The following is a 24,365-nucleotide window of genomic DNA, read 5'->3' as shown; positions in this document are numbered from 1 at the left end:
GTTTGCGCACAATGGTTTGCCTACGGAAATGGGAACAGCAAAGCCTTATGACTTGTCTAATTTTAGGCCGACCTGCCACTAAATAAATTGCTGCTTAAAGTACTTATACAAAAATCATAATTCTTAATTCCATGTTTTGCATGATTTAGTTGATGCTATGACACTTTGACCGCATCGTGTGCTCTTATTTATTTATTTATTAATACAGACTAGCCAAAGGCAAAGACGTGGCCTACGCCTCTTCGGTAATATCGGTTTGTTCAAAACGAAACGAGCATGTGATGTAAGTATAGGAACAAAGTTGACTGTGTAATTAGTGGACCGCACGACTGCGAGCGACATGTGCGACCGCGGCTGTTATTCGGAAACCACCCATTTGCGTCGTCACACGTCAGGCGCATGACACTGCGGCTACATTTAAACACAATGAGCCGTCGTAAGAGCAGCACAAGTGTGGTAGCCACAAAATAAAGAACTAGGAGCTCTAGACGTGGTCGTGTCGTCGCGAAGAATCCCACGCGACATCCGACACTCGAGGTGTTCCATTATACACGATGGATAGCTCGAGTGGCTAACCGCAGGGTGGTAAACTAATCCATCGTGATATTTGCATTTCAAAAATCATAATTACTTGACTTACCCGCACAGCAATACGGTCGGCTTTGGCCCGCAGGGTTTGAAGAAACAGGGTGGCTTCCAGCAGTTGCACCGGACTGCGACGCGCCTTCGCTCCCTGCTCTTTGACGGCAGCCAATATTCCAGTACCACGAGTAGGTATCACTCACTGACACCAGACAACACTATGTATACACAAATTAAACCACAGCCGAACTCTTTATTTGGTGGAAAGGCAATGAAATGACTTTTTGATCCTACACTAATTATCTACATGTTAAGTAAACTCAACACGAATTATTCACTAAATCTTAAGGTAGGTAATCAAAGAAAGCCGTCCGACATTTCCTCATTTTTTTCCGTACTGAATTGACGCTGTCATGTCATGTTAGACTTGAAAAGGTAAGGTATTAGGTACTTACTATAATACAAAAAAGTTTGCAACATCTAACCGTTTTCCGAAATGAATAGAAAAACGCAGATTGAGGGGGAGTCTTGTACTGTTGCACAGAATAAATAAATAAATAAAATAAATAAATATTGGGGACACCTTACACACACAGATAGAAAAGATATTTTAATTTAAGACGGAAAACTCTCTCAAACACTGTTATTTAAAAGGAATAATATAATTCTTCATCTAATAACATGGTCTTAACCTAAAGGGATATTCCTTTTTCAAGAAGAATCAAAATTGTTCAGTCGTAACTTTATATACATTTGGTACAAATAGGACAGATTTGAATCAAAGAAGTATTTATTTGCAACAAAATATTACACCGTTTTAGTATGAATATGCTAGTTCTTAAAAAACGTCTTTGGTTCAAGTAACCTTTATCAAAGCAAAAATAAAAACCTGTTAAAAGAAGATTCACCACAATTTAACTACAAGAATTCTGCGTTTTTAATAGGAAATCATAATTTCTTAATTTAACTTTTACGTTCTACAGTCAAGACATAAAAGTTTAAATAAAAAAAATACACGGTTTTACGTCAATATTTAGTTCAATCTTGGCTTGATTTTAATAGTTCTTGATTTGATGCTTTGCAACTCCATTCAAAGTTCCAGAATAACTTAAAACAAAAATAAACACAGATTTATGTCAAGATTTATTAAGTTCTTGGCTTTGTGTCACAAATTCTTGATTTAATGTCTACAAGCTCCATTTGAGAATCAACAAGTTCAAATCAAAAAATATCAAGGTTTTACTTCAAGATTTAGAACAATCTTGGCTTGATTATAATAATTCTTGGTTTGATGCTTATAGACTTCATTCATAATTCGAGCAGGTTTTAAATAAAAAATCAACACGGACTTAGGTCAAGATTTATTACATTCTTGGCTTCATATCACAAATTCTTGATTTAATGCCTACAAGTTCCATTTGAGAATCAACACGTTTAGATCGAAAAATAATAAAGTTTTGCTTCAAGATTTAGTTCGCGCGCCGAGCGGCGACACCGGTTTAGTTACCAAAAAACCCGCTAGATGGCGCTGACCCCAGCCCATAGAATTCGTACATCGCGGTGTTAAGATTTTTCCCGATTTGGTTAGGCTCGCCGGTTGGAACTTGATATGTATCGAATCATAGGAATACAAATTCCGACATAATAGCCCCCTGCTTCCCTCTGGGAACTACGCGCTATTATTGAGGACTATCCTAAACGTGCTTCCGCTCCAGTTCTCTCTCTCTCTCTAACTGGCTGGGGAACTCGTCTTCGTTCTGAGTTATAAGCTTGTAACGTACGGGTTATTGAACATAATACACACCTCTCACGTCATTTCGGCTTTCCCTTCTCTCCCCGCGCGCACCCCCGCTACAAACATTATTTACTCAATCTAAGAAATATAAAATTTCATTTCAAGAAATTATATATTTTAAATGAAATAAGATAAATTACATCCAAGAAGTAAGTATATTTGGTTTAAGATACTTACTGTTTCACCCCAAGAAACATTAAATCTAACTTCAAACATGTAAATCTTCATCTAATACCGTCAGAACTTTTAAAATGAAAAATGTATATATTTGGTGTAAGTAACTAATTGTTTCACCCCAAGAAACATTAACTTTTACTTTAATTATGCATAACTCTTAACCGAAAACCGTCATAACTCTTAATACAACAATTTTATTACTTAGAACCAAGAAATATTATACTTGTTTTTAAGAACTTGCTGATTTGCTTCTGAGTAATAATTATCACTGAACAAAACGTTTACGCTCTTGGAATAAATGATTAAGTTTTTAAAAAAAGATTGTTTTGCTAATCATGTTAAGATATAAAATGGTTAGTGCAAGTAATAAACATCGAGACATTTTATGTTTTATATCAAGTAATTAAAATCTTCCTGATATGGGAAACTGGATATCTCTTGGTTCAAATAGGTTTCTTTGGTTGAAGAGATATTTTCTATCTGTGCAGATCAACTTAGCCCCAAACTAAGCAAAGCTTGTACTATGAGTGCTAAGCAACGATATACATACTTAAATAGATAAATACATACTTATATACATAGATAACATCCATGACTCCGCGTACCGGAAGGCGAACCGCGGGTAGGCCCCTAACAAGGTGGACTGATGACCTGGTGAAGGTCGCAGGAGTCCGCTGGATGCGGGTGGCGCAGGACAGGTCATTGTGGCAATCTTTGGGGGAGGCCTATGTCCAGCAGTGGACGTCTTTCGGCTGATGTGATGATCCATGACTGAGGAACAAATATCTGTGCTCATCACACAAATAAATGCCCTTACCGGGATTCGAACCCAGGACCGCGGCTTAGCAGGCAGGGTCACTACCGACTGAGCCAGACCGGTCGTCAGAATGAAAGATTAAACGTCCTCGCCTCTTATATTCCGCAAAGGCAGATTTTCCTCCCGTTCATAAACTATTTCCTCTGCAGACTGATTAAATTTCGAGCATCAATAAGCACCCCCTCGCCGGCGGCGCTTTTGCCTTAATTAAAACGCGATGAAGAATCGTTCCACTCATAGTTGCGAATAGTCTGCCTGCGGTAGGCTGGCTACGAGCCTATCGCTGCGGCAGCATACATTGCGGGGTGACCGGCTGAAGTCCCCGCGGGCCAAATTAGCCAACGACCGGTGGACAGGGTGCTGTCGCTCGCCCGCCGCGGTACGTGCTCGAGGGGCGGCGGCGCGGCTGCAAGTTGCAAATAAACGACTCGGGGCTTTTATTCGAGTTGCCGCTACAACTGCAGTCTACAAACTATGCACAAGTGCCGTTGGCAACCCTTCCTACTGTAATACAGTATAATTGTACTTCTATTTTGGACCTAGGTATACAGCAATCAAAGCATAATGCTGTACAGAGCATAAGCAGAAACGTCTGCAATTAAGTATTTTCACTTCTAAATCAATGTCTTCTAATGATCACCAGACTATGTATAGTATGTATACGTGCCTGTAGTAAGTTTCGCGGCAATATTATACATCAACAATAAAAATTTTAGCCATTATGTAGCTAGGAGTATCTATATGTATTGTCACATGGATTCCAGATTGTAAAATTATCCTTATCCTTTACTATAAATCGTTAGCTGTAATTCTAAACCACAAAATCCGCGGCCGCGTCATTCAAGCAATTCTAATCTAAGCCGTTGCGTCTGCTTAGGTATTATCTGCTACGAGCGACGTCATGTCTTGTCACATCGCAGGAGAAGGCCCGTCATTAACCCGCAGCCTGAAGGCGTGACGCACTGATCCGGCGTGATGGATGTGCTGTGCTTCCATGTCTACCGCCGAAGTTAGCGTAGGGTAGGGTCCAACCAAGGTCCAACCGTAATGAGAACACTTGGTACCTACAAGTACAAAGCTTATTGATTGAAAATGTAGTAGCGAAGGTTTTAACTTTAATTCCCATAGAAAATTTTAATGTCGCGTCGTTTTTTTGTGGCAAGATTTGGTTGACCGTCTATTTTTACAAAAAAGAAAATGTTTAGATAAAATATTGTAACTGAACGCATCTGATACATGCAGAATCAAAACGCAGACGTCAGATTATGTCACTATGACATTTGTGTAATCATAACCTGCAAACGTGCAGTGCGGATATCGAATATTTAATTTTGGAGTGAATATTTAACAGCTTTTTGTGGAAATATCATACTGCAAGTGCAGTGGAGCGACCTTCGAGTTTCGAATGAGTGAGCGCTACTTCTACCTGCAAATTGACGTGTGAGTACACCGGCGGCCGAATGACGGCCGAATTGGTTGTCGAGTTTCTTTCTTGGCCGCGAGGAAACTTCCCTTTGAAGAACCGGTAGTGGTTCTCGAAAGCAAACATTATGTTGTTACAATCCGTGTTTACTCATGTTGTGTTTCTGTCTGTTACAAATCTATTAGATAGTCACTGATAGTGTAAACATTGTGCAATAGAACAAAGATTGCTAGTCTTATTATTATGCTGGCGATATCCTGATATCCTAATTTTATTATATTTTAAGACTTAAATACAAATTACAATTGAATCTATTGTCTCTGGGTAAAATGTAGTACATATTATCAAAACAAAATAAGTAATGTTTGTATGAGAGAAGTTCATTAAATTGTGTTTATACATTAAAAGTTTTATGTGCAGCCACAGCACTATTTTAGATTTAATAATCTAAATTAGAAAATAGTGATGCGGGCTTTGCACACTAGTGCGAAAAGCACACACCAATGTGATAGCCTATATCACACTAGTGTGCTAAGCGCGCTGGTCTAAACTGGACATTGTACCAACATAACAATATTAGTAACAAAATTGTGTATGTATTTAGGATTGGAGTTAAGGTTGAGCCTATTGAGGTGCGACAGAGTATCCAGGCGGCCTGCGGAGAGGTGTTCGGAGAGTGTGGCTCGGTGCTGCCTCTCGACGTGCTGACCGTGCAGCCCTCACACACAGGTAACGTCACTGGCTGTATTTGTGTTAGAAATCATAATGTGTAAAAAATGTAACAGCTTAGCCTAGTGTTGTTAAATAGTGGTATAGGGTGGTTTGTGATGTTTGTTGTGCAGGAGGGCGAGCGTTAGTGCGGGTCCCCGCCCGGCAGCTGGTCCGCGCGCGCGCCGCGCTGCTGCTGGCCGCGCCCGCGCTGCGCGTCGCGCGCCAGGCCGCCTCGCTGCAGGCGCTCCTCTAATACCATACACATACAACTATACAGGTACACATGCCGCATATTTTACCATCCTCGTCTCATCGCTTTGGTTTATTAGATTTGAAAGTGCACGGTCAGAAAGTGTTTGAATGAGTGATTGTTTGTGTTCCAGACGCACTGGTGATGTCGGTGTCGCGGGTGTCGTGCGGGCCGGGCGGCAAGGACGTGGTGGTGGTGGCGTCGCGCGAGGCGCTGAGCGCGCCGGCGCGCGTGACGCTGCCGGAGCCGGCGCCGGCGGCCGGCCTCATCCTGCCGGACGGCTCCATCAACTGGGGCTGCCCGTGCCTCGGCGGCATGGCCACCGGGCCCTGCGCCATGCCCTTCCGCGAGGCCTTCTCCTGCTTCCACTACAGGTGATACACTACACATACTTTATTTATGAGCTTAATGATTCATATTTAGAGACTAGACTAACGATCAACATTTTTGGTATTTGTTTGTATGTTATTTAAAACTAATATATTTTTTGTGTAATAATTTAGAAAATGTATATTTTAACGTATGCGGAATGAAATCTGGACAAAATTCAATGTCTTATAAAATTAATATAGCATAGTTTGTTTTTGATATCTTTCATGATTTTAATTATGTATATAACGATAAATAAAAGAGTTAGTTTTCTCCAATGTGAGGCTTCTAACAGAACTTTGAAGCGTTTTTTAAGGTCCAAATTTATCTTCCATATGATAACTTTTTAAAGAAGCTCCATATGCTCGACATTTTTCACATTCTTGTCCGTAGGATCATTAGTGTTCTCAAAATAATAGTTTTCTTGTCATGAAATTCCATTTAATCGACATATTCATATTTATTAGTCATATGCATAAACCCAGAAATGCAAAAACAGCTGTTTCTTACATTTTTTGACTTAACGGCATAGCAGCATTTTCAAAGTTTTTTATTTTATTTTTGAAGACTATAGGCTTAACTTTTTTTGAATGTGTATCGATACTCGTGTCTTCAAGATATTTTTTTATCACTTTCGCTGCCCCATTCGAATGTTGTCTCGAGCTCTCTGTAAGATTTTGTGCCTTAGGGGGCCGACATTTCTTTTAATCAAATCTCTCCCAGAAAACTTGCCGATGCTGTAATGTTTTCTTAAACCACGCTGTGTTGCGGTAGTTTTGTAAAGAAAAAAGACGCAACAATATTATAAATTATTGATTGTTAGCTTCTAACCCTTCCTACAAAACTTTCCACGGGCTTTGCATTCGGTTACAGAAAATTGGTATGTAGAAATTACAAACAGTTTCGCTAGGTCGTTCTTCTCGATTGACCATAATTTCGAGAAAAGAAATCCAATACTCATGAAACTTACCAGTTTAAATGACTTATTTATTTATTTACTTACTCTGTTTTAGTTTTAGTTTATTTTAGTTTATTTATTTACTTACTCTGTACGGTATGAAAACTTTGTCCAGATTTCATTCCGCATACGTTACCTACGTTAGTACAACAGCCGCCTTTACACAGTCGCTCTATCGCGTGTAGCGTATAGGATCGCGTGCGGTTAAGCCTGTGCGCGCAATCGCGCGCGATTGCGTGTCGTTAGTATTTAACGTTCACGTTCTTTCGCGCGTGCGTCGAAGTTTTTGAAAGCGTGTAAAAGCTAATCGTGCGCGATAGACCGCGTTCTTATTGTTATTAATAGTGTAAAACTACCCCTGTACCTTGAGATTTGATCTTATTAGTCTCATCACTGGCTACTGCAAACCATCATGCATCTTCGGCTATACTATTGTCATTTTAGAGTTTTTACGCCACTGAAACTGTTCACGCTTTTCTTCTCCACGCTTTTCCAAGATGTAATTCAACGTAATTTATAATATTGTGTCATCGTTTCTCAAAAACGCATGAAGAACGTGTCGATATCAGCTAATTTTAGAATGCGCCAAAAGTAACAAATTAAAAACCACAGAGAACCTCCTATAGAGTAGAAATCTTGTATATTTTGTTCGCGATACGAGTCACCAGTGTTTGGGGTGCGAGGAGCGGGCGGGGAATGTGTTAAGCGCGCTGTGATTGGCCGTTTCAAGGACGGCGGGCAGTCGCGCCAGATGAAAAGGGACAGAAGTATGACTGTCCCTCTATTGACGCGTAAGTGGCCAATGTAAGTTGACCTATGCCGGCTCTGAATAAATTATAAATATGACTTATTTGTGGAATGTAATGCCGTCTGTTTTTAAATTTTAGCTTCTTGTTACCTTTCCACACCATTTCACACTACAGGAGGACATCTTTAAGGCATCAAAATACCCTTTTCCAATTTTTTAGTGCGAAAAACACGCGCTGCTTTCGGGTCTGTTACTTGGTCGATACTGATCGGGCACGGCGAGCGCCCGCGCTTATATCAGTGCAAATACTAGGAAGGCTGGCGACCGCGAGTCGTCTTGTAATGGATGTCTATAGGGGTTGGTCTGTGTTAAAAACATACTGTACAACATACAGACGTCCTGAGAAAATGCGATGAAGATATTATGTTACGGTTTTCGTTCAGTGTTATCGTGTTCTGATAGTCACGTGCAGCAGTCATAAAGCAAGTGTGTGTATCGCAGCGAGGCGGAGCCGAAGGGCAGCGACTGCTACGAGAAGTTCAGCGAGATGCAGGCGTGCATGGCCGGCTACCCCGAGCTGTACGGCCGCGACGAGGAGGAGGAGGAGGCGGGGGGGGCGGGGGAGCTGCCGGGAGCGGGGGCGGGGGAGCTGGCCGTCGCCGCGCCGGGTGCTGACCTGCCGCGGGACACGCAGCTCGCCAAGCCCTAGCCGAGCTACCATATCTGCCTCCTAATATGACGATAGATAGTTCTCTGATGCCATTCCGAAACTGCGACGTGATCTTTACCAGTCGAGAAAAATCAGCAAATGTTAACACTGACACGATTTTGGAAACATATATATGGTATTTACGTTTTAAGTTTGATGTGACAAAATGTAACCTACAAAGGTTTGTCCTACCGTAGAATGTCAGTATTTTGCAGGTTTTTCTACTGATGGATTGGCCGGGCGGAGTATACATATATCGATTTCTTAATACGGCAATCCTGTAGTAGTACCGGTGACTACAGTGTTGTCGGTTGTTTCCAGTCCTTATTTTATTAGATAAAAAATAAGTGTCAGATTGGTGATTCGACACTGGTGTCTCTATTGGTATACGGCACTGACCGGCATGTTAGTTAGTTTAGTTGACGGCGGTCACTCGCGGGGAGCGCCCTCTTGTATTATGGATCCGTACTAAATATATTGTTTCGGAACACGACGTGGTTTCCCTCACCCTCCCCCGAATTATAATAAAGTAGAGTTTAGGTGCAATAATAGAAGAGGAATATTTAAAAGTAGCATTTATTGACAACTCTCAACATTTTGTATATGTACTTAACTAAATTAACAATCACTAGACGTATTGAACTATTGACTATGATATTAAGAGGCAACAGGAGTGGTCATTCCTCCGCACAAAACGTGCTCGACCGTTTCTTCCACTTTGTTAATCTCAGGTAATTATTTTTTAACACAGATGAATGTTTTAATTAATGATGTATTATTGTGCTCGTCTAAAGTTTTGAGAGGAAGAAACAATCTAGTACGTCACCTCGACTGGAGGAGCGAGCTGACAGCTGCATACGCGACGCAATAATCTGCTATTCCACAACTCCCTCGTGCATTCTGCAATACACTGTCAACTTGAATCGTTACGTGTTTGAGTTGACATGTTATTGCACAACGCATGAGGGATGACGCGTATCAGCATCCACCCGCGAGTTATATGAGCCAGCCGCCGCGCCGACACGACGCTAGCGCGCCGTTCCCATACTAATGTAAATCACAAGAGTTGTTCTAGTAGTAACTTATATTTCTAGAGTTCACTTAGTACTTATATTAACTTACAATCACACTACACTTCCTCTTAATTAGTTATTACAGGTAGTAACAGGAACAGGTATATAATGTATAAACATAAAGATACACGATCTTAACTAGTTTGCTATTATATTAGGTATTCACAACTGTGACGTAACTGGTGACGATATTGAATAAGTATTGTACGAGTAGGTATTTACTAAATGTTTGCTCGTAACGTAACTTTACAACTCACATTCCGACGATCACTTACCTGCACCGATAGCATGGTCGCGCGATAAGCGATAAAACATCAGGCCGTCCTGTTCGCACTATTTGTAAGTGGCAACATTGTAGTGTCGTCCCGTTTTCTCACATGACTATTCGAAAGGGACGACAGTAAGTGTTGCCACTTTTAATTGGTAAGTATTCTTTTTTTCGAAAATATATCTTTCGAGCCCAGAATAATGATAATTACAAACCGTAACTCGGTGGGTAGTTTACCTGGAACACAATATAAGACATTATAATAAAATTATTATTCATCACATCCGCACTTTAAATGTGCTATTGCACGCAGGCGGAGCGTGAGTTATAGAAAAATCGTTCTCCCAAGGGAATAATTAAATTTCTTGTAACTTACTTAACTTTTTTTACATCTATTTACATATTTTTTACATTGCGAGTGTAATGAAAAACATTGTGTGTAACTCGGGGGGGAGTATGCTGAATATCACTAACTCGAGTAAACTTACTCTCGTTAGTAATATTCAACTTTCTCCCCTTGTTGCACAATGTACTATTGAACTTGATGGGTTGAACAGTTTTTGAAACGTTCTACAAAATAATTTCTGACCTGTTTGTAATTCGACCGTAATGCAAGCATTTTTAATTATCTTGAACGCATTTTCTTTTAAATAGAATTATTAAATTCAAAATTACTACCGTAAACCTATATTAGTATAAATCAGTAGGTAACCCGATTACCCGAGAGATGTCGCTGTGCTTTGGTCTACTTCGCGCTGTTAAGATTGTCGGAGTCGGGACGGGTATGAGTTATTAAATTGTCGAATGTTTTTCACTCTAACGTCCCTCTTATTGTGACGGACGGGAAACTACGGTGGAACCCTACACTAAGTGTTGTCCGACACGTTCGTGGTCTGTTTTATTAATTACTAACTTTTCCCGCGGCTCCGCTCGCATCCGAAAGAGACAACAAGTACCTAGCCTATCACTCTCCATCCCTTCAACTATCTCCACTTAAAAAAATCACGTCAATTCGTCGCTCCGCTTTGCCATGAAAGACGGTCATACAAACAGACACACACACTTTCCCATTTATAACATTAGATTAGTATGGATTTAGTGTGTAATGGTGAGCGGATCTGCTGTATGCCTGCCTGCAGTGGCTGCAGTGGCTGCAGTGTGTGCATATGAGGATGATACGAACGAACCTGGCGTGTCGACGTCGTCGTTGTAGCGCTGGACGTGCTTGCGCTTGCGGTCCACCACGAACTTGCCGCCCATCAGGTTCGGGAAGGCGTCCGCGTCTTGCAGGCACTCGCCCATGTGCAGGAACGCGTACGCTGCAACACACGCACGCTCTCATGCACTACCGCTGTCTCACAAGACTCGCAGCGTCCGCGTCCCCGTCCGCGTCCGACGGTGCCGGTGCGCTCCACATCTGTCGGCCGGACACGCCGCCGTCCTTGCACCATATCTCGTAGTACTTAATCAGAAATATTCACCAGCAACCTGTTGTTGTTGTTTTTGTATAAGGCCTTGTGCCGAGTTTACTGCTTGTGCCACGCTCTATTGGGATCTATCTACCATCACATAAAATAATTAATAAATGATAAGCCTGACATTGTGATTGAGTGGTACGAGTATTGTCAATAGGTTACTTAGGTTGCACGTGGCGATGGGCAGGTGGGCACAGATACAGGAAGGATACGCACCGCTCCCGTGCGCCACCTGCTCGCGGCACTGCGCGTCGAGGAAGTGGCAGAGCGAGGGGAAGGTGCGCAGGTAGTCGTGGTTGCGGTCGAGCAGCCCGCCGAGCCGCCAGTCGATGAGCCCCTGCACCTTCTGGTAGTTCTCGTCGAACGCCGTGTAGTGCGGGTCGTACGCATTGTCCAGCCGGTGCACGCACACCTTGCCCTGCTGCCTGCAACCAGACAAACTAATCGTTGCCGCCGCGCGCCGCGCCGGCCGAACACTCTCTACGAACTAGTGATGGGTAGGACATCAATTTCAAATGAGTTTGTATGAGTACCTCATTTCCAAAAATGAGGTGTTACAATGTCTTACTTCAAATGAGGTGAGGTACTGATCTGTATATACATATAATTTCTAGCATCGGCTGTTTGACAAAATCCATCGGCAACAAAAACTAGTATGTGTAGTTGTGTACTAGGTAAATATCCTTTATACATACTAAATTTCATTAGTCATAATGAGTACTTGAACATTTAACAAGAGAAAATAGATAAAATTAAAAAATATTTCAAGGACTGTCATAGAGGCCTGCATAACAACTTAATTTGATGTTTTTATGGAACTGGGTCTAATTTTGCCATTGAATAATATTATTTACAGTTTGTTCCATTTAAATTACTGCTACAAATTACAGTGGTTTCATATTATTAACAGCTTAATAATAACATACTTTGATTAACATAGTTACCATAAAACTGCATGTTTTAAAACAAACTAAAGTTCGTATTGTTTTATAATTAGTACCACTTTTACATAAAAATAACAAACCTACCACTCCATGTGTTTTAAAAGCAATATGATAGTAATTAAAAACACCATCAACATTCGCGACGCCGGTAAGTCTTTTCAGTTCAGTTTCACTATTTTTTTGCACACAAATGACACTAAGGCAGAATCACAGGTATATTTGATTGTGTAAAAGTTGTCACCATTAGACATTTTGGCTCATTTATTAGTATTATCACTGTAGGACAAAACTAAACTTTATGCAAATATTGCTAATGCAACTAAGTACGTACAAACACAAACTAACTTTTCTTCTGTAAACTGTCATTACTGTCAACGTCAACCGCCTGTGAATTACGTTTCGTGTCGGATTTATTTATCATTCTATTGAATTAAGAAATGAATTATTCTTTCTATTACTGATTAAATACTTAATTAAACTACCATGCTTCACATAATTTATATTATATTTCGGTCAGTAATCTTGTAATTGTTTTTAAGCAAGCTTCGTAAACGCATCTTCTCAGTGGTTGGCCCTCTGTATTGGTATGCTTGGTATTCCGAATATTCAAAACACTTGAGTTACCATTTCAACGTCCAGTCTAAGAGAGCTCCCTGATTACACATAACAATAGCCATACAAACTCTATTGCTGCGGTAGATCACGTTATACTGGTCAATGTGTTAGCACAATAATAGCTATCAAAAAATTCAAAAATGAAGACCTGCCGCGAAAAACAACATTTTGCATCTCAGCTGCATTTATTCATGACTTCACAAATGCGACAGAGACAAAAGATGTGGTTCACGCGAAATCGTCTGATTTTTCGCGCGATTTTTGCGAGCAAGTTAACTATCCTGGGATCAAAAAGGCGTAAAATGTATGAAAACTTGCGGCGCATAAGATTGTTTTCTTTCGAGTCATGTGTAACGTATTTTTGGTGAGGCAAATTTGAAGCCCGCGTGTGTCTGTCTCACTCCCTCTTATGGTAAACGTAACTATCTGTTTCACTTTGAAAGGATTTTTGAAGTGTTGTTGTCACAGTGCCTCTTCTGTCTTTCCGGTACAAAGCGATTTCCGGTACAAACGAGTCAAACGATACATTTTATTTTATCGGTGGACCTTTTGTCCCGGCCATAAGGTCTGTAGTTCGATAACTGAACGTGTGGTTGATCACTTCATTTGAGGTGTCGACTCTCGCGACGGAGTTTGAGGGCCGCGTCTGCCGCGAGGCGCGCGAGTGGATGATGAGTTTTTGACGTTTTGTGACATTTGAAGTATGTGCATGATCTGTGAGGAATGAGGTGTTTGTGTTGCTACTGTTGCGAGCGAGTATTTGAGGGCCGCGAGGCGCGCGTGTGGATGATGAGTTTTGACGTTTTTGTGACATTTGAAGTACGTGAATGCTTTGTGAGGCGTGAGGTGTTTGTGTTGCGACTGTCACAAGCGAGTAAAATGAGGTGCGGTGAGTTGAAGTGTGATGCAATACATTTTTGCCGTGTGAAGTACTGCGACAAATTAACAATATGAGTGGTACAAATGAGGTGCCTCACGAGTGAGGAACTCAACACTACTACGAACAGATGCATAGTCAAGATACAAATCAAGATGCATGATAGGTATACGGTTTAAAAAATATTGTTACACACAAATTCAACAGTGATTCAACTGGAGATACAGAGACAGTGAGGTCAGAAGGTCCCGGTGGTGTCGGGTCGCGGCCTCGCGGGTATATACGCACTTCTTGTAGGTCCAGGGGCAGACGCGGCCGCAGACGAGGATGCGCGAGTTGGCGTCCACCGGCACCACCTCGGAGAGCGTGGACTCGGGCGGCGTGTTGGTGGTGGAGGCGAACACCCACTCGCCGCCCACCCAGTACGGGTCCAGGCCCGGGTCCGGCGCGTAGAACACCTTCGTCCTGCAACAACACACCTACTCCACTATATGTCTACCCGTACAGACCATATGCCTCTACGTACAGACTGTTGCCTGGAGTAGGCTATTAGGCTAGAGTTGGTATTCTTAGGATGTTTTACATTATCCGATTCGATATCGGCTCGGAGAATGTGAAAACGCACTTAGGGCAAGCATGGGGCTAACATTGAGAACGTCACATTACAGTGTAAATTTAAACTAAGATTTTCTTTAAAAGTGACATTACCTAAAGCCACCACCACCACCACCACCACCACCATACCACCACCACCATTACCATTATTTAAAGTGACCTTAATGTGACATTTTATTATTGACTTTGCTGATAGATAGACACGGTTGTGTTGAGTGGATGCTTCAGTGGGGAAGTCGTCGGGACTATGACTCACGTTGTGGACTGTGTGGACAACTGGCCGAAATCATAATTCTCCTGCGGCTTGGATCTTGTGTCCGCTGAAACCAACACGAACCTTTCTTAAAGTTTCGTTTCTCGTCTAAACCTTTTTATTCATTTACATTGAAATTACATTTTCGGGAAGTGTATTTCATGTTCAGTTATCGTTGACACCTACACAATTTTCAGTATTCTGGTTTTAGTTTTTGAACTTACGCAGACCACATAGTGCGAGTGCTAGAACGCACGAATGATGCATTTCTGCAACAAAAATACCGAGGTAAATGATTGACTAGTCCTCCAGACTGACTGCGCCCTAACTGCAACGATTATGAACTGCCGGCTTAGCCGAAATGACAATCGTTAACGTTATCATTATGACGAAACTCATATTAACATAGGTACCGAGCTCCAGACCAGATCTCAATGCGTACTTACCTATAATGTTCATCGCCTAACAAGTGATAATGAAGTACAGGTGCATTAGGGTAATTACGAATGGCAGTAATGGTTGAGTAATTTCGAAAGGGGAACCTTGATAGGACGGAAATAATTGATTTTTAGGCGACTTTCCAAATTAGACGACTTTCGGAATTACCTAAGTATGACAATTATACTCGGTTGCGATTTAGTACCGGACCTCGAACCGAGACCTACTCGTCTCGGCGACTACCCGCCGCGAGCGGGGAGCCCGGCAGGCTGGCGGTCCGAGGACCGCGGCGTGCTGTCAGCGAGAGCTCTGCTACTGGGGGGCAGTACAGAGACAGCGGGAGCTCTGGGACTGCGGCGCGCAGAGAGCAGGATCCAGGCGCGCCTCCGCGCGACGCTACTCGACACTCAACATTGCTACCAAATATTCATATTTCAGGCTTCATTTACTTTATTCACTATTGCATTTATATTTCAATTTACATTCTGATATTGATTTTCACGTTATGCTTGGCCCGTTTCAATGATTGACGAGAGTATAATCTTTATATAGTAGCAAAGAGGATCGAAGTAAAATGTGTAATCACAGTGCAAAGACTGCCATCTCTTGACAAAATTTGAACCACAGTTATGACAATTTGGCCCATATTCTTAGCTTGATATGTGTTAAAATGTCAAATATTATAATACATTAGCGCCATCTAGCTGAGCGTACCCGAACGGTGTAATGCACTAATGCCATCTAGGCCACCGTACCTTTTTCTGTATGGTACTGAGGTACGTTTTCTTTCTTAGACTTTACCTGTCTATACGGAGTTATATATGTCTTTGATAGTAGGTAGGTAGTTGTTGCCAAGCTAAAATTTATAATAATAAACACAATAATTGGATACCGTTTTATTAGGCAGGCGTCCGGTTTTTTATCCATAGCCCAGTATTTAGTCCATCACTTTCATCAAAATAGACCAGTTCATTTTAGATTCCATTAACTCTCAAATAGTCCTTACACCCTGGCGGGTGTTGCCTCTGCGTGTGTCCCATACGGGCAAGGGCAACATCCGCTCGGTGTACCCCTTACATTTCATTAAAGTGTCGAAAGGGCCTCTACGCGTTGGCTTCGGCCCCGCGCACGTCTCCCAAAGGTCCGGAACACCATTGTTCCGTGATGGGAAAAACACAATAAATCCTTTACAAGTAACTACCGTATTCTAAAACGTTATAAACTCTGGTAGAGGCTATGGTCAATCGAGGACTACTAGCGCCATCTAGTAGGCCTTAGGTAAACTATGTTATGATTAGTTTACCCAAGGCCTACTAGGTGGCGCTAGTAGTCCTCGATTTCAAGGTAAAAATAGTCAATATTTTATCTTTCCCTTAGGTTTAAATCTAATAACTTTGGGTATAATTTTGTTATTTATTGCTGCGAAGTTCAGCATAGCGTATGCGAATCTAGATTATTCTAAAATTGTACGAGTATTACAGTTCCGCTGCTCATGCGATTAAGTTCTTTGCGCCTCACAAGATGGCGTTAGAAGTCTCAATGTTTTGGTATTCATTACCGTGTTTAATGTATAAAAAAAAAATATTGCAGCATAACCTGAAATGTTATCAGACTTATTTCTCCTAGATCTAAGACCCAAGGAGGATTTTAACTTTAATAAACAGCATTTCTTTTAATTAGTTTTTATTATTTTCCTTCGAGATCGTCACGGAGCGATCGAGGGGATATTTTTGAGCCCCTGTTCCGATATAGTTTAGTTTAGTTTATTTATCTCGTTTATACAAATTTCACACAATTAAAATTTACATTTCAGCTTATATTATTATTCGTATAACGATCGTTACAAAAGAAATAATAAAATTAAAATTACAAATAAAAATGGAAAAAAGCAGTGTGAACAAAAAAAAATATTAAAATGTCATATTGATAAAAATAAAATAAATACAGGTTTAGTACTACATAGTACAAATCAAAAATAACCAATGTCAATAATACAATATAGAATAATGAATAATGAGAAATAATAAAAAATAAATAACGGAAATGTAAGAGTAAAGTTGTAGTACTACAATTAGTACATATCAATGTCAATATTAAAATTATAATAGAAAATAATTAATGTCTAAGAAAATAATATCTGGTACGTATATCTGGTACGTAGCTAAATCACAGAATATATTATTATATGTATGCATTTAGCTTGTACTATTGTACAAGCTAAATGCATAAACGCTCAAGATAATATTTGCTTCGTTGCTATTTCATTTCTGATGACGTCAGTATATGGTTTGTGGTGTCTATCACGAAGAATACGACAGTAACAAACAAAACACCTCCTCACATTAACGCCGATAGATGGCGTTCATCGCTGATAAAAATAAAGATAGATCGCGGTGTTAAGATTTTTCCTCAAATGGTCTGGTCGTTTGGACGATACATAGGTTAGGTAAGGTTCGGAGTTAGGTTAGGTTTTGAGTTAGGTTAGGTTTTGAGTTAGGTTAGGTTTTGAGTTAGGTTAGGTTTTGAGTTAGGTTAGGTTTTGAGTTAGGTTAGGTTTTGAGTTAGGTTAGGTTTTGAGTTAGGTTAGGTTTTGAGTTAGGTTAGGTTTTGAGTTAGGTTAGGTTTTGAGTTAGGTTAGGTTTTGAGTTAGGTTAGGTTTTGAGTTAGGTTAGGTTTTGAGTTAGGTTAGGTTTTGAGTTAGGTTAGGTTTTGAGTTAGGTTAGGTTTTGAGTTAGGTTAGGTTTTGAGTTAGGTTAGGTTTTGAGTTAGGTTAGGTTTTGAGTTAGGTTAGGTTAGGTTAGGTTAGGTTAGGTTAGGTTAGGTTAGGTTAGGTTAGGTTAGGTTAGGTTAGGTTAGGTTAGGTTAGGTTAGGTTAGGTTAGGTTAGGTTAGGTTAGGTTAGGTTAGGTTAGGTTAGGTTAGGTTAGGTTAGGTTAGGTTAGGTTAGGTTAGGTTAGGTTAGGTTAGGTTAGGTTAGGTTAGGTTAGGTTAGGTTAGGTTAGGTTAGGTTAGGTTAGGTTAGGTTAGGTTAGGTTAGGTTAGGTTAGGTTAGGTTAGGTTAGGTTAGGTTAGGTTAGGTTAGGTTAGGTTAGGTTAGGTTAGGTTAGGTTAGGTTAGGTTAGGTTAGGTTAGGTTAGGTTAGGTTAGGTTAGGTTGGGGTGCGGGATTGGTAGACCTCCTCGTGGTGCACCCTGGGAGGGGGAGGATAGCCGCTCAGTTGCGCGTTCGCTATTCTCCCTCTGCGAACTACCAATCACAGGACGTTGTAGCAGTTGAGTTTACTCCTGCGTGGGCTTTGCGCCATGTATGTGGGCTCGTTGTGGGGCAGGGGTATTTGCCCTCCTACAACCCGTGAAGTAAATTGAAGGGCGGTCTATTTCAGACGGTTTTTTATTTTTTTGTTTTTTATATATTTTTTTACTTATTTATTAAAAAAAAAAAAAAAAAAAAAAAAAAAAAAAAAAAAAAAAAAAAAACTATAAAAAACTATAAAACACTCGGTTCTGACCGGGGCCGTACCTAACTGGTCTACACCACCTCACGGGTCCTCCTTCTGGAGTCGGCCGGTTTTATCAGTCCCTTTAGTGGGCATAAACCAACTCCAGCATGGGGATAACCACCCCCCCATGGCAACAAAGAGTTGGCCTGTGATGTGGTGTGGGCCAGATCTACGGTGCATAAAAATGTTAACTGTGTGTGTCGTCTTTAGGTTAAGGCAAGGCATCAGTGCATCCTCGATGTGTATGAGTAACCACGGAAGTGCTAAGAGGTTCGGCAGCAAAGACCATGTGCCCCGTCTAACGTCACCCATACGTCTCTGACCTATGGTGCGTGTCGATTCGGGGATCTTGGTGTAATTCGTCGCTGACCTCGACCCCAAGTACGTGGCGAAAATCACCGCTCAGGTGTTACTGGATGTGACGCCGGTTTGGTTTCCCGCGTTATTTTAACGACGGGAAATTGAACAGGCATAAACGGCGTTTGCCTATGTGCAAATCCCCGAACGCGTGACGGAGCCACGGGTGTCGGGAATATTCCAGCGAACGAAGTCCAGTAGTCGCTATGGAATGCGCCGTCTCTGCTGTCCCCTACAGTTCTGGGCCCGCGTAGGAAGAGGCGAACCCTGTTCCTTTTTTCTTATCTTTTATGCGGTACAATTCAGCTGATTCTCCTTGGCTCAGATATGGCAGACGAAACAACTCCCATCATGAGTGAAGAGAAGACCGCATCTGTATCCAACGAAAATCGAAGGGTCACCCGATCAGGGGCTGGCCTCAATAATGTTGCAGGAGTGGGTGGTGAAGACCACGAGAAGGAAAGCGAAGGTAAGGGTGGCTTTACCCTAAAGGTGCCGATTTATGCGGGAACATCTGGCATGAGAAAGGCCACAGAGTCGGATGCAGCCCCTAACAAAAAGAATAGGAGGGGAGGAAAAAAGAGGGTGGTTAAAACGAAGAGACAGAAGAGTCCTGCTGATGACGGAGCCAAGTTTGGGTTCAACAATTTGTCCTCCTCTGAGAATGAGGAGGAGCGGGGGGACAATGTTGGAGGCCCTGCTGAGGATGTGGAGGGGGTGGAGGTAGCAGACAGAGCCCCCAGCGGCAAGTTCTGGACCTCTGACTCTGAGGACGAGAGTGCTGTCGAGGTGCGGACGGAGGCAGACGTTGAGCCGATGGAGATCACTGCAGCCTCCCTCAAAAGGGCCCACGAAAAACAGGCTAGTGATGAGGATCGCGACTTTGTCCCTAGCCGCAAAGCCACAAAAACCACACACCCTCTAGGCGCATTTGTTGGACTGAGTGCGGCCAAGGCTCGGCTCCAGGGTATGGCTGAGGCTGAGTGGTCCGATTTCGAAAGAGAAGCGGACTTGGCATCAAATTACACGACGGCCAGGAGGAGTACTCGTCAATCTGACGTACAGCCGCAGCTGGAGAAAGATATGGAATCTGCTCCCCCAAAGGCGTTTGAGACTCCTTGCGACCGCATCAAGCATTATGCTCGGTCGATTAAGAATGATGCGGCCAAAAGTAAGAACCTTAAGGGCGACATATGGGGGAATATAAACAACGCGTGCAAAGAGCTGATTGAGCTTGCTGACATGCTCGGGGAGTCAGACGTTGTCCGCTCACTCAAAGCGGACAACCTAAGGATGCGGCAAGAACTCGACCTTCTCCGCAAGGAGACTAAAGCGCTGCGTACGGCTTTCTCGGAACGCAACCAAGTGGCGGCGCCAACGAAGGAGCAGAGTGACAACACGTCTCTCCTCCAGGAAATGAAGAGACTAATGGACGTTCGCCTAGGGAAATTCAGCCGCGAAATCTTTGTTTCCATAGGCAATATGGTAAATACTCGCTTGGAGAATGTGGAGGGTCGTTTACCGCCTGAGCCCGTACTCCGGCCACCTTTAGCTGCTGATAGAAGGGTGCCCGCAGCTCGGGGAGTGACAGATCACACTGGTGATGAGCCTAGCGCCCTCAGGACGGGAAATAAAAATGTGAGGCCATCCCAGTCGGCTTCCCAAATGGAGTCTAGCCAAACAGCTGCATCTCGGGTGGGTAAACCGGCAATCCCTGCGTCCAGTGCAAGGCGAGTGGCTCGTCCAAATGTGCCGCCGCCTGCGCCTCCACAGGAAAAGTGGACAACGGTGGTCAATAAGAAAAAGGCTAAGGGTACGGGCCCTACTGCTTCCCAGCCCCAACAGAAGCAGAGTCCAAATAGGGGAACACCCCCCAAAAAGACGACGGCCCCGAAACTTGTGGTCCCAACCATGGCGGCGGTCGTGGTGGCTCTGAAACCTGACGCCCAAACGGACTATAGATCGGTGATGGAAAAGGCCACCACGCTAAAGTTGGCAGAATTGGGCGTTGACCACCTCAAGGTGCGTAAATCGGCTGCAGGGGCACGTATCATTGAGGTTCCAGGAGAACAAAGTAGCCAAGCGGCTGACAACTTAGCAGATAGGCTCCGTGTGCTCATAGGTGATGTGGCTGAAGTTTATAGGCCAGTGAAAAAGGCCGAAATTAGGATTTCTGGTTTTGATGAGTCTGTCACACCGGAAATCCTAAAAACGGAAGTAGCGATACGAGGAAAATGCCAAGAGGATCAAGTCTCCGTTGGGGCAATAAGAATGGCAGTTAATGGGTCCGGGTCGGTTATTATACGCTGCCCACTCACAGCGGCCAAAGTTGTCGTCACGGCAGGACGTATCATGCTGGGTTGGTCAGCGGCACGGGTGGAGGCCATGGAACAGCTGCCTTTACGGTGCTACCGCTGCATGGGGACGGGACACACGAGACCTTTGTGCCCGTCCCTTGTGGACAGAGGCGACTGGTGCTACAGATGCAGCAAGCCGGGTCACATGAGCAAGGACTGCACAGCCTTGGTGCCCTGGTGTGCTGTATGCCATCATGCTGGTCTTAAGGCAGGACATGTTATGGGCGGACAGGCTTGCTCCCCACCACCAGTAAGAGGGAAAGAGGATTACAGAGTGGGCCCTGCAACCATTCAGAACGCAGAAAATAGGACGGAGCAACAACCAATGGCACTTTAATGCCTATAATGAATGATCTAGAGTTGTTGCAATGCAACATAAACCACTCCCCTCGAGCACAAGATCTTATGATCCAGTGCATGGCGGAGTGGGAGATTGCTGCGTGTGTTGTTGCAGAGCCGTACTTTGTTCCTCCACAGTCGAACTGGGTAGGTGACAAAAGCGGACGAGATGGCTCGGTAGCTATTGTGGTACCGGCAATAGGTGGACTGCCACTCTCTAAAATGGCTTGCGGCGCGGGATACGTAGTGGCCAAAATGGGGGAGATTATAATAATTGGCGTTTATTTCTCCCCTAATAGGCCACTACGTGAGTTTGAGGCTTACCTGGAGAGACTCGGGCGGGCTGTAGCTGGGGTGACTCCTTCCCCCATTATAGTCATGGGTGACTTAAACGCCAAATGTACTGCGTGGGGTTCCCCTAGGACTGATCCTAGAGGAGAGGCTCTCCTGGACTGGCTTGTAGGGATTGGTCTTGAGGTGGTCAACCGTGGAGCAGCTGACACCTGTGTGCGTCCACAAGGGGGGTCAATTGTTGATATCACACTGGCCTCTCCAACAGTGTCAGTAGGCATTACAAATTGGCGTGTCCTAGAAGACACGGAGACCCTCTCCGATCATCTTTACATCAGAATGAGGATCTCCAGAGCTCGGTCCCAACAGCCCATACCCGCAAGAAGAACTGAAAGACTACCGAGATGGAGCCTGGCCTCCTTGGACCGTGAAGCGGCCAGAGAGGCAGCCATGTTGGAGGCCAGGTGGGGTCGGCAAACACCCGAGGTCGACAGCGCAGACAACATGGCCCTTGGCTTCCGAGCTTCTCTCACGAGGACCTGTGACGCCTCAATGAGAAGAGTGGGGCCTCTCAAAAGGAAAAAGGCTGCGTATTGGTGGTGTCCAGAAGTAGCTGCTCTCTGGGTTAGAAGCAACGCGGCGCGACGGCAATTTTCACGCTGCCGGAGGAGGAGGCACACGCAGGAGGAGCTGGATACCCATTACGTAGCGCTAAGCGAGGCCAAGAAGGCCTTGAATCTTGCCATTGCCAAAGCAAAAGATTCGGCGTACACGGCCTTTTTGGCCTCTCTAGATGAGAACCCATGGGGGCGGCCCTACAAACTTGTAAGGAAAAAGCTACGCCGGGCTGCTCCCATGGATACGATGGAAATGGGGACACTCCAAAATATCCTAGAAGGATTGTTTCCTGCAGCCCCAGTTTTTAACCCACCTGCAATGGTGGTTCCCCGAGAGGAGCTGCCAATTGATCCTGAGACGGTACCCCTCGTAACAGAAGGTGAGATGGCCTACGTGGCCCATAAAATAAAGGCCTGTCGAAAAGCCCCTGGTCCGGATGGGATCCACGGCAAAATAATCCCAATTGCAATGGAGTTCCTTGGAGATCGCCTCAAGTCCATCTTTGACCAGTGCCTCAAGGAGGGGCAGTTTCCAAAGTGCTGGAAGGAGGGAACAGTGTGCCTCCTTCGGAAGGAGACAAGACCGGCGGATTCCCCATCCGGATGGAGGCCCCTGGTGCTGCTGGATGAATCCGGGAAGATGCTGGAGCGCATCATAGCTTCCCGGATTAATCGGCACATGAATGAGACGGGACCAAATCTGTCGGACCGGCAGTATGGCTTCCGCAATGGCAGATCAACAATGGATGCATTGGGGGCACTGAGGGCCTTCTGTGAGGATGCTCAGAGGAGAGGGGAGGGAGCCATTGCGGTGTCTTTGGACATTGCCAATGCGTTTGGTACCCTCCCGTACTCGGTGATTCGTGAGGCTCTCAAATACCACGAGGTGCCCCCATACCTGAGGCGGGTCATAGATCATTACCTGACAGACAGGGTGGTGGTCTGCGACACCCCTAGTGGACGGCTGGAGAGGCGGATGGCCTGCGGTGTTCCCCAGGGGTCGGTGCTTGGACCCCTGTTGTGGAACATCGGTTTCGACTGGGCCATCCGCGCAGAGTTGCTCCCCCGGATGGCCCTCATGTGTTATGCAGATGACACAATGGTGGCCGTTCGGGGCCAGGAACTAAGAGAGGCATTGCGGAGGGCTGAAGTGGCGGCGGACCTGATAGTCCTCAGAATCCGCCTCCTGGGACTGAAGGTCTCGCTCTCTAAAACCGAGGCAATTGTTTTCGGCAGGAGAGGATGGAGGGTGCCTGCAGGTACCACCCTCAAATTGGACAATGAGAAGATACAGGTGGGGCCTTGTTTGAAGTACCTTGGCCTAGTGCTGGATGGCAAATGGAAGTTTGGGGAGCACTTCCGCCAAATTGCTCCCCGAATAGTGGCTGCAGCTTCGGAGATGGGACGATTGCTGCCGAATGTGGGAGGTCCCTCACATGCATGTCGACGCCTATACGCTGGAGTAGCTCGATCTATGGCGCTCTATGGGGCCCCGATTTGGGCTGATAAGCTCAATAGTGAAAATAAGGCCCTATTACGGAAGCCCCAAAGAGTCATAGCCATACGGGTATGCAGAGCGTATGTGACGGTGAGCTGGGCGGCGGCATGTGTGATAGCGGGCACCTCCCCTTGGGAGCTAGATGCTGGAGTATTATCCGAAGCGCATAAGAGCAGGATTAGGAACAGAGAGACAGGAGTTTTCCCTGCTCCAGAGGAAGTCAGGAATGAACGAAAAATAGCGCTCGAAAGATTGAGGGAGAGGTGGAAGACTGACCTGGAGAGCTGCCTCTATGGAACTTGGACTATAGG

General features: G+C 44.1%; 3 protein-coding genes across 4 annotated transcripts; 2 read left to right on the top strand and 1 right to left on the bottom strand.

Moving 5' to 3' along the window:
* Positions 1-5,645: 5,645 nt before the first annotated feature.
* Positions 5,646-9,029, top strand: LOC125232972 (mitochondrial intermembrane space import and assembly protein 40). Its single transcript, XM_048138831.1, has 3 exons — positions 5,646-5,782; positions 5,889-6,129; positions 8,332-9,029. The coding sequence occupies exons 2-3, from the start codon at positions 5,900-5,902 to the stop codon at positions 8,537-8,539; spliced, it is 438 nt and encodes a 145-aa protein (XP_047994788.1). The 5' UTR covers positions 5,646-5,782; positions 5,889-5,899; the 3' UTR covers positions 8,540-9,029.
* A 144-nt stretch (positions 9,030-9,173) lies between these two features.
* Positions 9,174-15,522, bottom strand: LOC125232971. 2 transcript variants are annotated; one of them, XM_048138830.1, is made up of 7 exons: positions 15,308-15,522; positions 14,884-14,928; positions 14,663-14,726; positions 14,080-14,256; positions 11,572-11,780; positions 11,068-11,199; positions 9,174-10,117 (listed from the first exon to the last, which is right to left on the bottom strand). In XM_048138830.1, the coding sequence occupies exons 2-7, from the start codon at positions 14,924-14,926 to the stop codon at positions 10,029-10,031; spliced, it is 714 nt and encodes a 237-aa protein (XP_047994787.1). In that variant the 5' UTR covers positions 14,927-14,928; positions 15,308-15,522; the 3' UTR covers positions 9,174-10,028. The 2 variants fall into 2 exon arrangements, with proteins under 2 accessions (XP_047994787.1, XP_047994786.1); XM_048138829.1 differs by having other exon boundaries at positions 15,266-15,518.
* A 3,757-nt stretch (positions 15,523-19,279) lies between these two features.
* On the top strand, positions 19,280-21,646 carry LOC125232647. Its single transcript, XM_048138400.1, has one exon. It carries the CDS (start codon positions 19,280-19,282, stop codon positions 21,644-21,646), a length of 2,367 nt encoding a protein of 788 aa, XP_047994357.1.
* The last annotated feature ends 2,719 nt before the right edge of the window (positions 21,647-24,365 follow it).

This window comes from Leguminivora glycinivorella, chromosome 13 (genome assembly GCF_023078275.1).
Source record: "Leguminivora glycinivorella isolate SPB_JAAS2020 chromosome 13, LegGlyc_1.1, whole genome shotgun sequence".
Classification (NCBI taxonomy): Eukaryota; Metazoa; Arthropoda; class Insecta; order Lepidoptera; family Tortricidae; genus Leguminivora; species Leguminivora glycinivorella.
Note: the sequence above shows the minus strand (reverse complement) of the source record. Positions and strands in the feature narration are given on the sequence as shown.

Bases quoted from the DNA above. Each gene is read 5' to 3' on its own strand.
- LOC125232972 (XM_048138831.1), top strand. From the start codon at position 5,900: ATGTCGGTGTCGCGGGTGTCGTGCGGGCCGGGCGGCAAGGACGTGGTG. The intron at 6,130-8,331 runs GTGATACACTAC...TGTGTATCGCAG, and splicing joins TTCTCCTGCTTCCACTACAG to CGAGGCGGAGCCGAAGGGCA.
- LOC125232971 (XM_048138830.1), bottom strand. From the start codon at position 14,926: ATGCATCATTCGTGCGTTCTAGCACTCGCACTATGTGGTCTGC. The intron at 11,781-14,079 runs GTGCGTATATAC...GTCTGGTTGCAG, and splicing joins TGCCCCTGGACCTACAAGAA to GCAGCAGGGCAAGGTGTGCG. The intron at 11,200-11,571 runs GTGCGTATCCTT...CGTGTGTTGCAG, and splicing joins GCAGGTGGCGCACGGGAGCG to CGTACGCGTTCCTGCACATG.
- LOC125232647 (XM_048138400.1), top strand. From the start codon at position 19,280: ATGGCAGACGAAACAACTCCCATCATGAGTGAAGAGAAGACCGCATCT.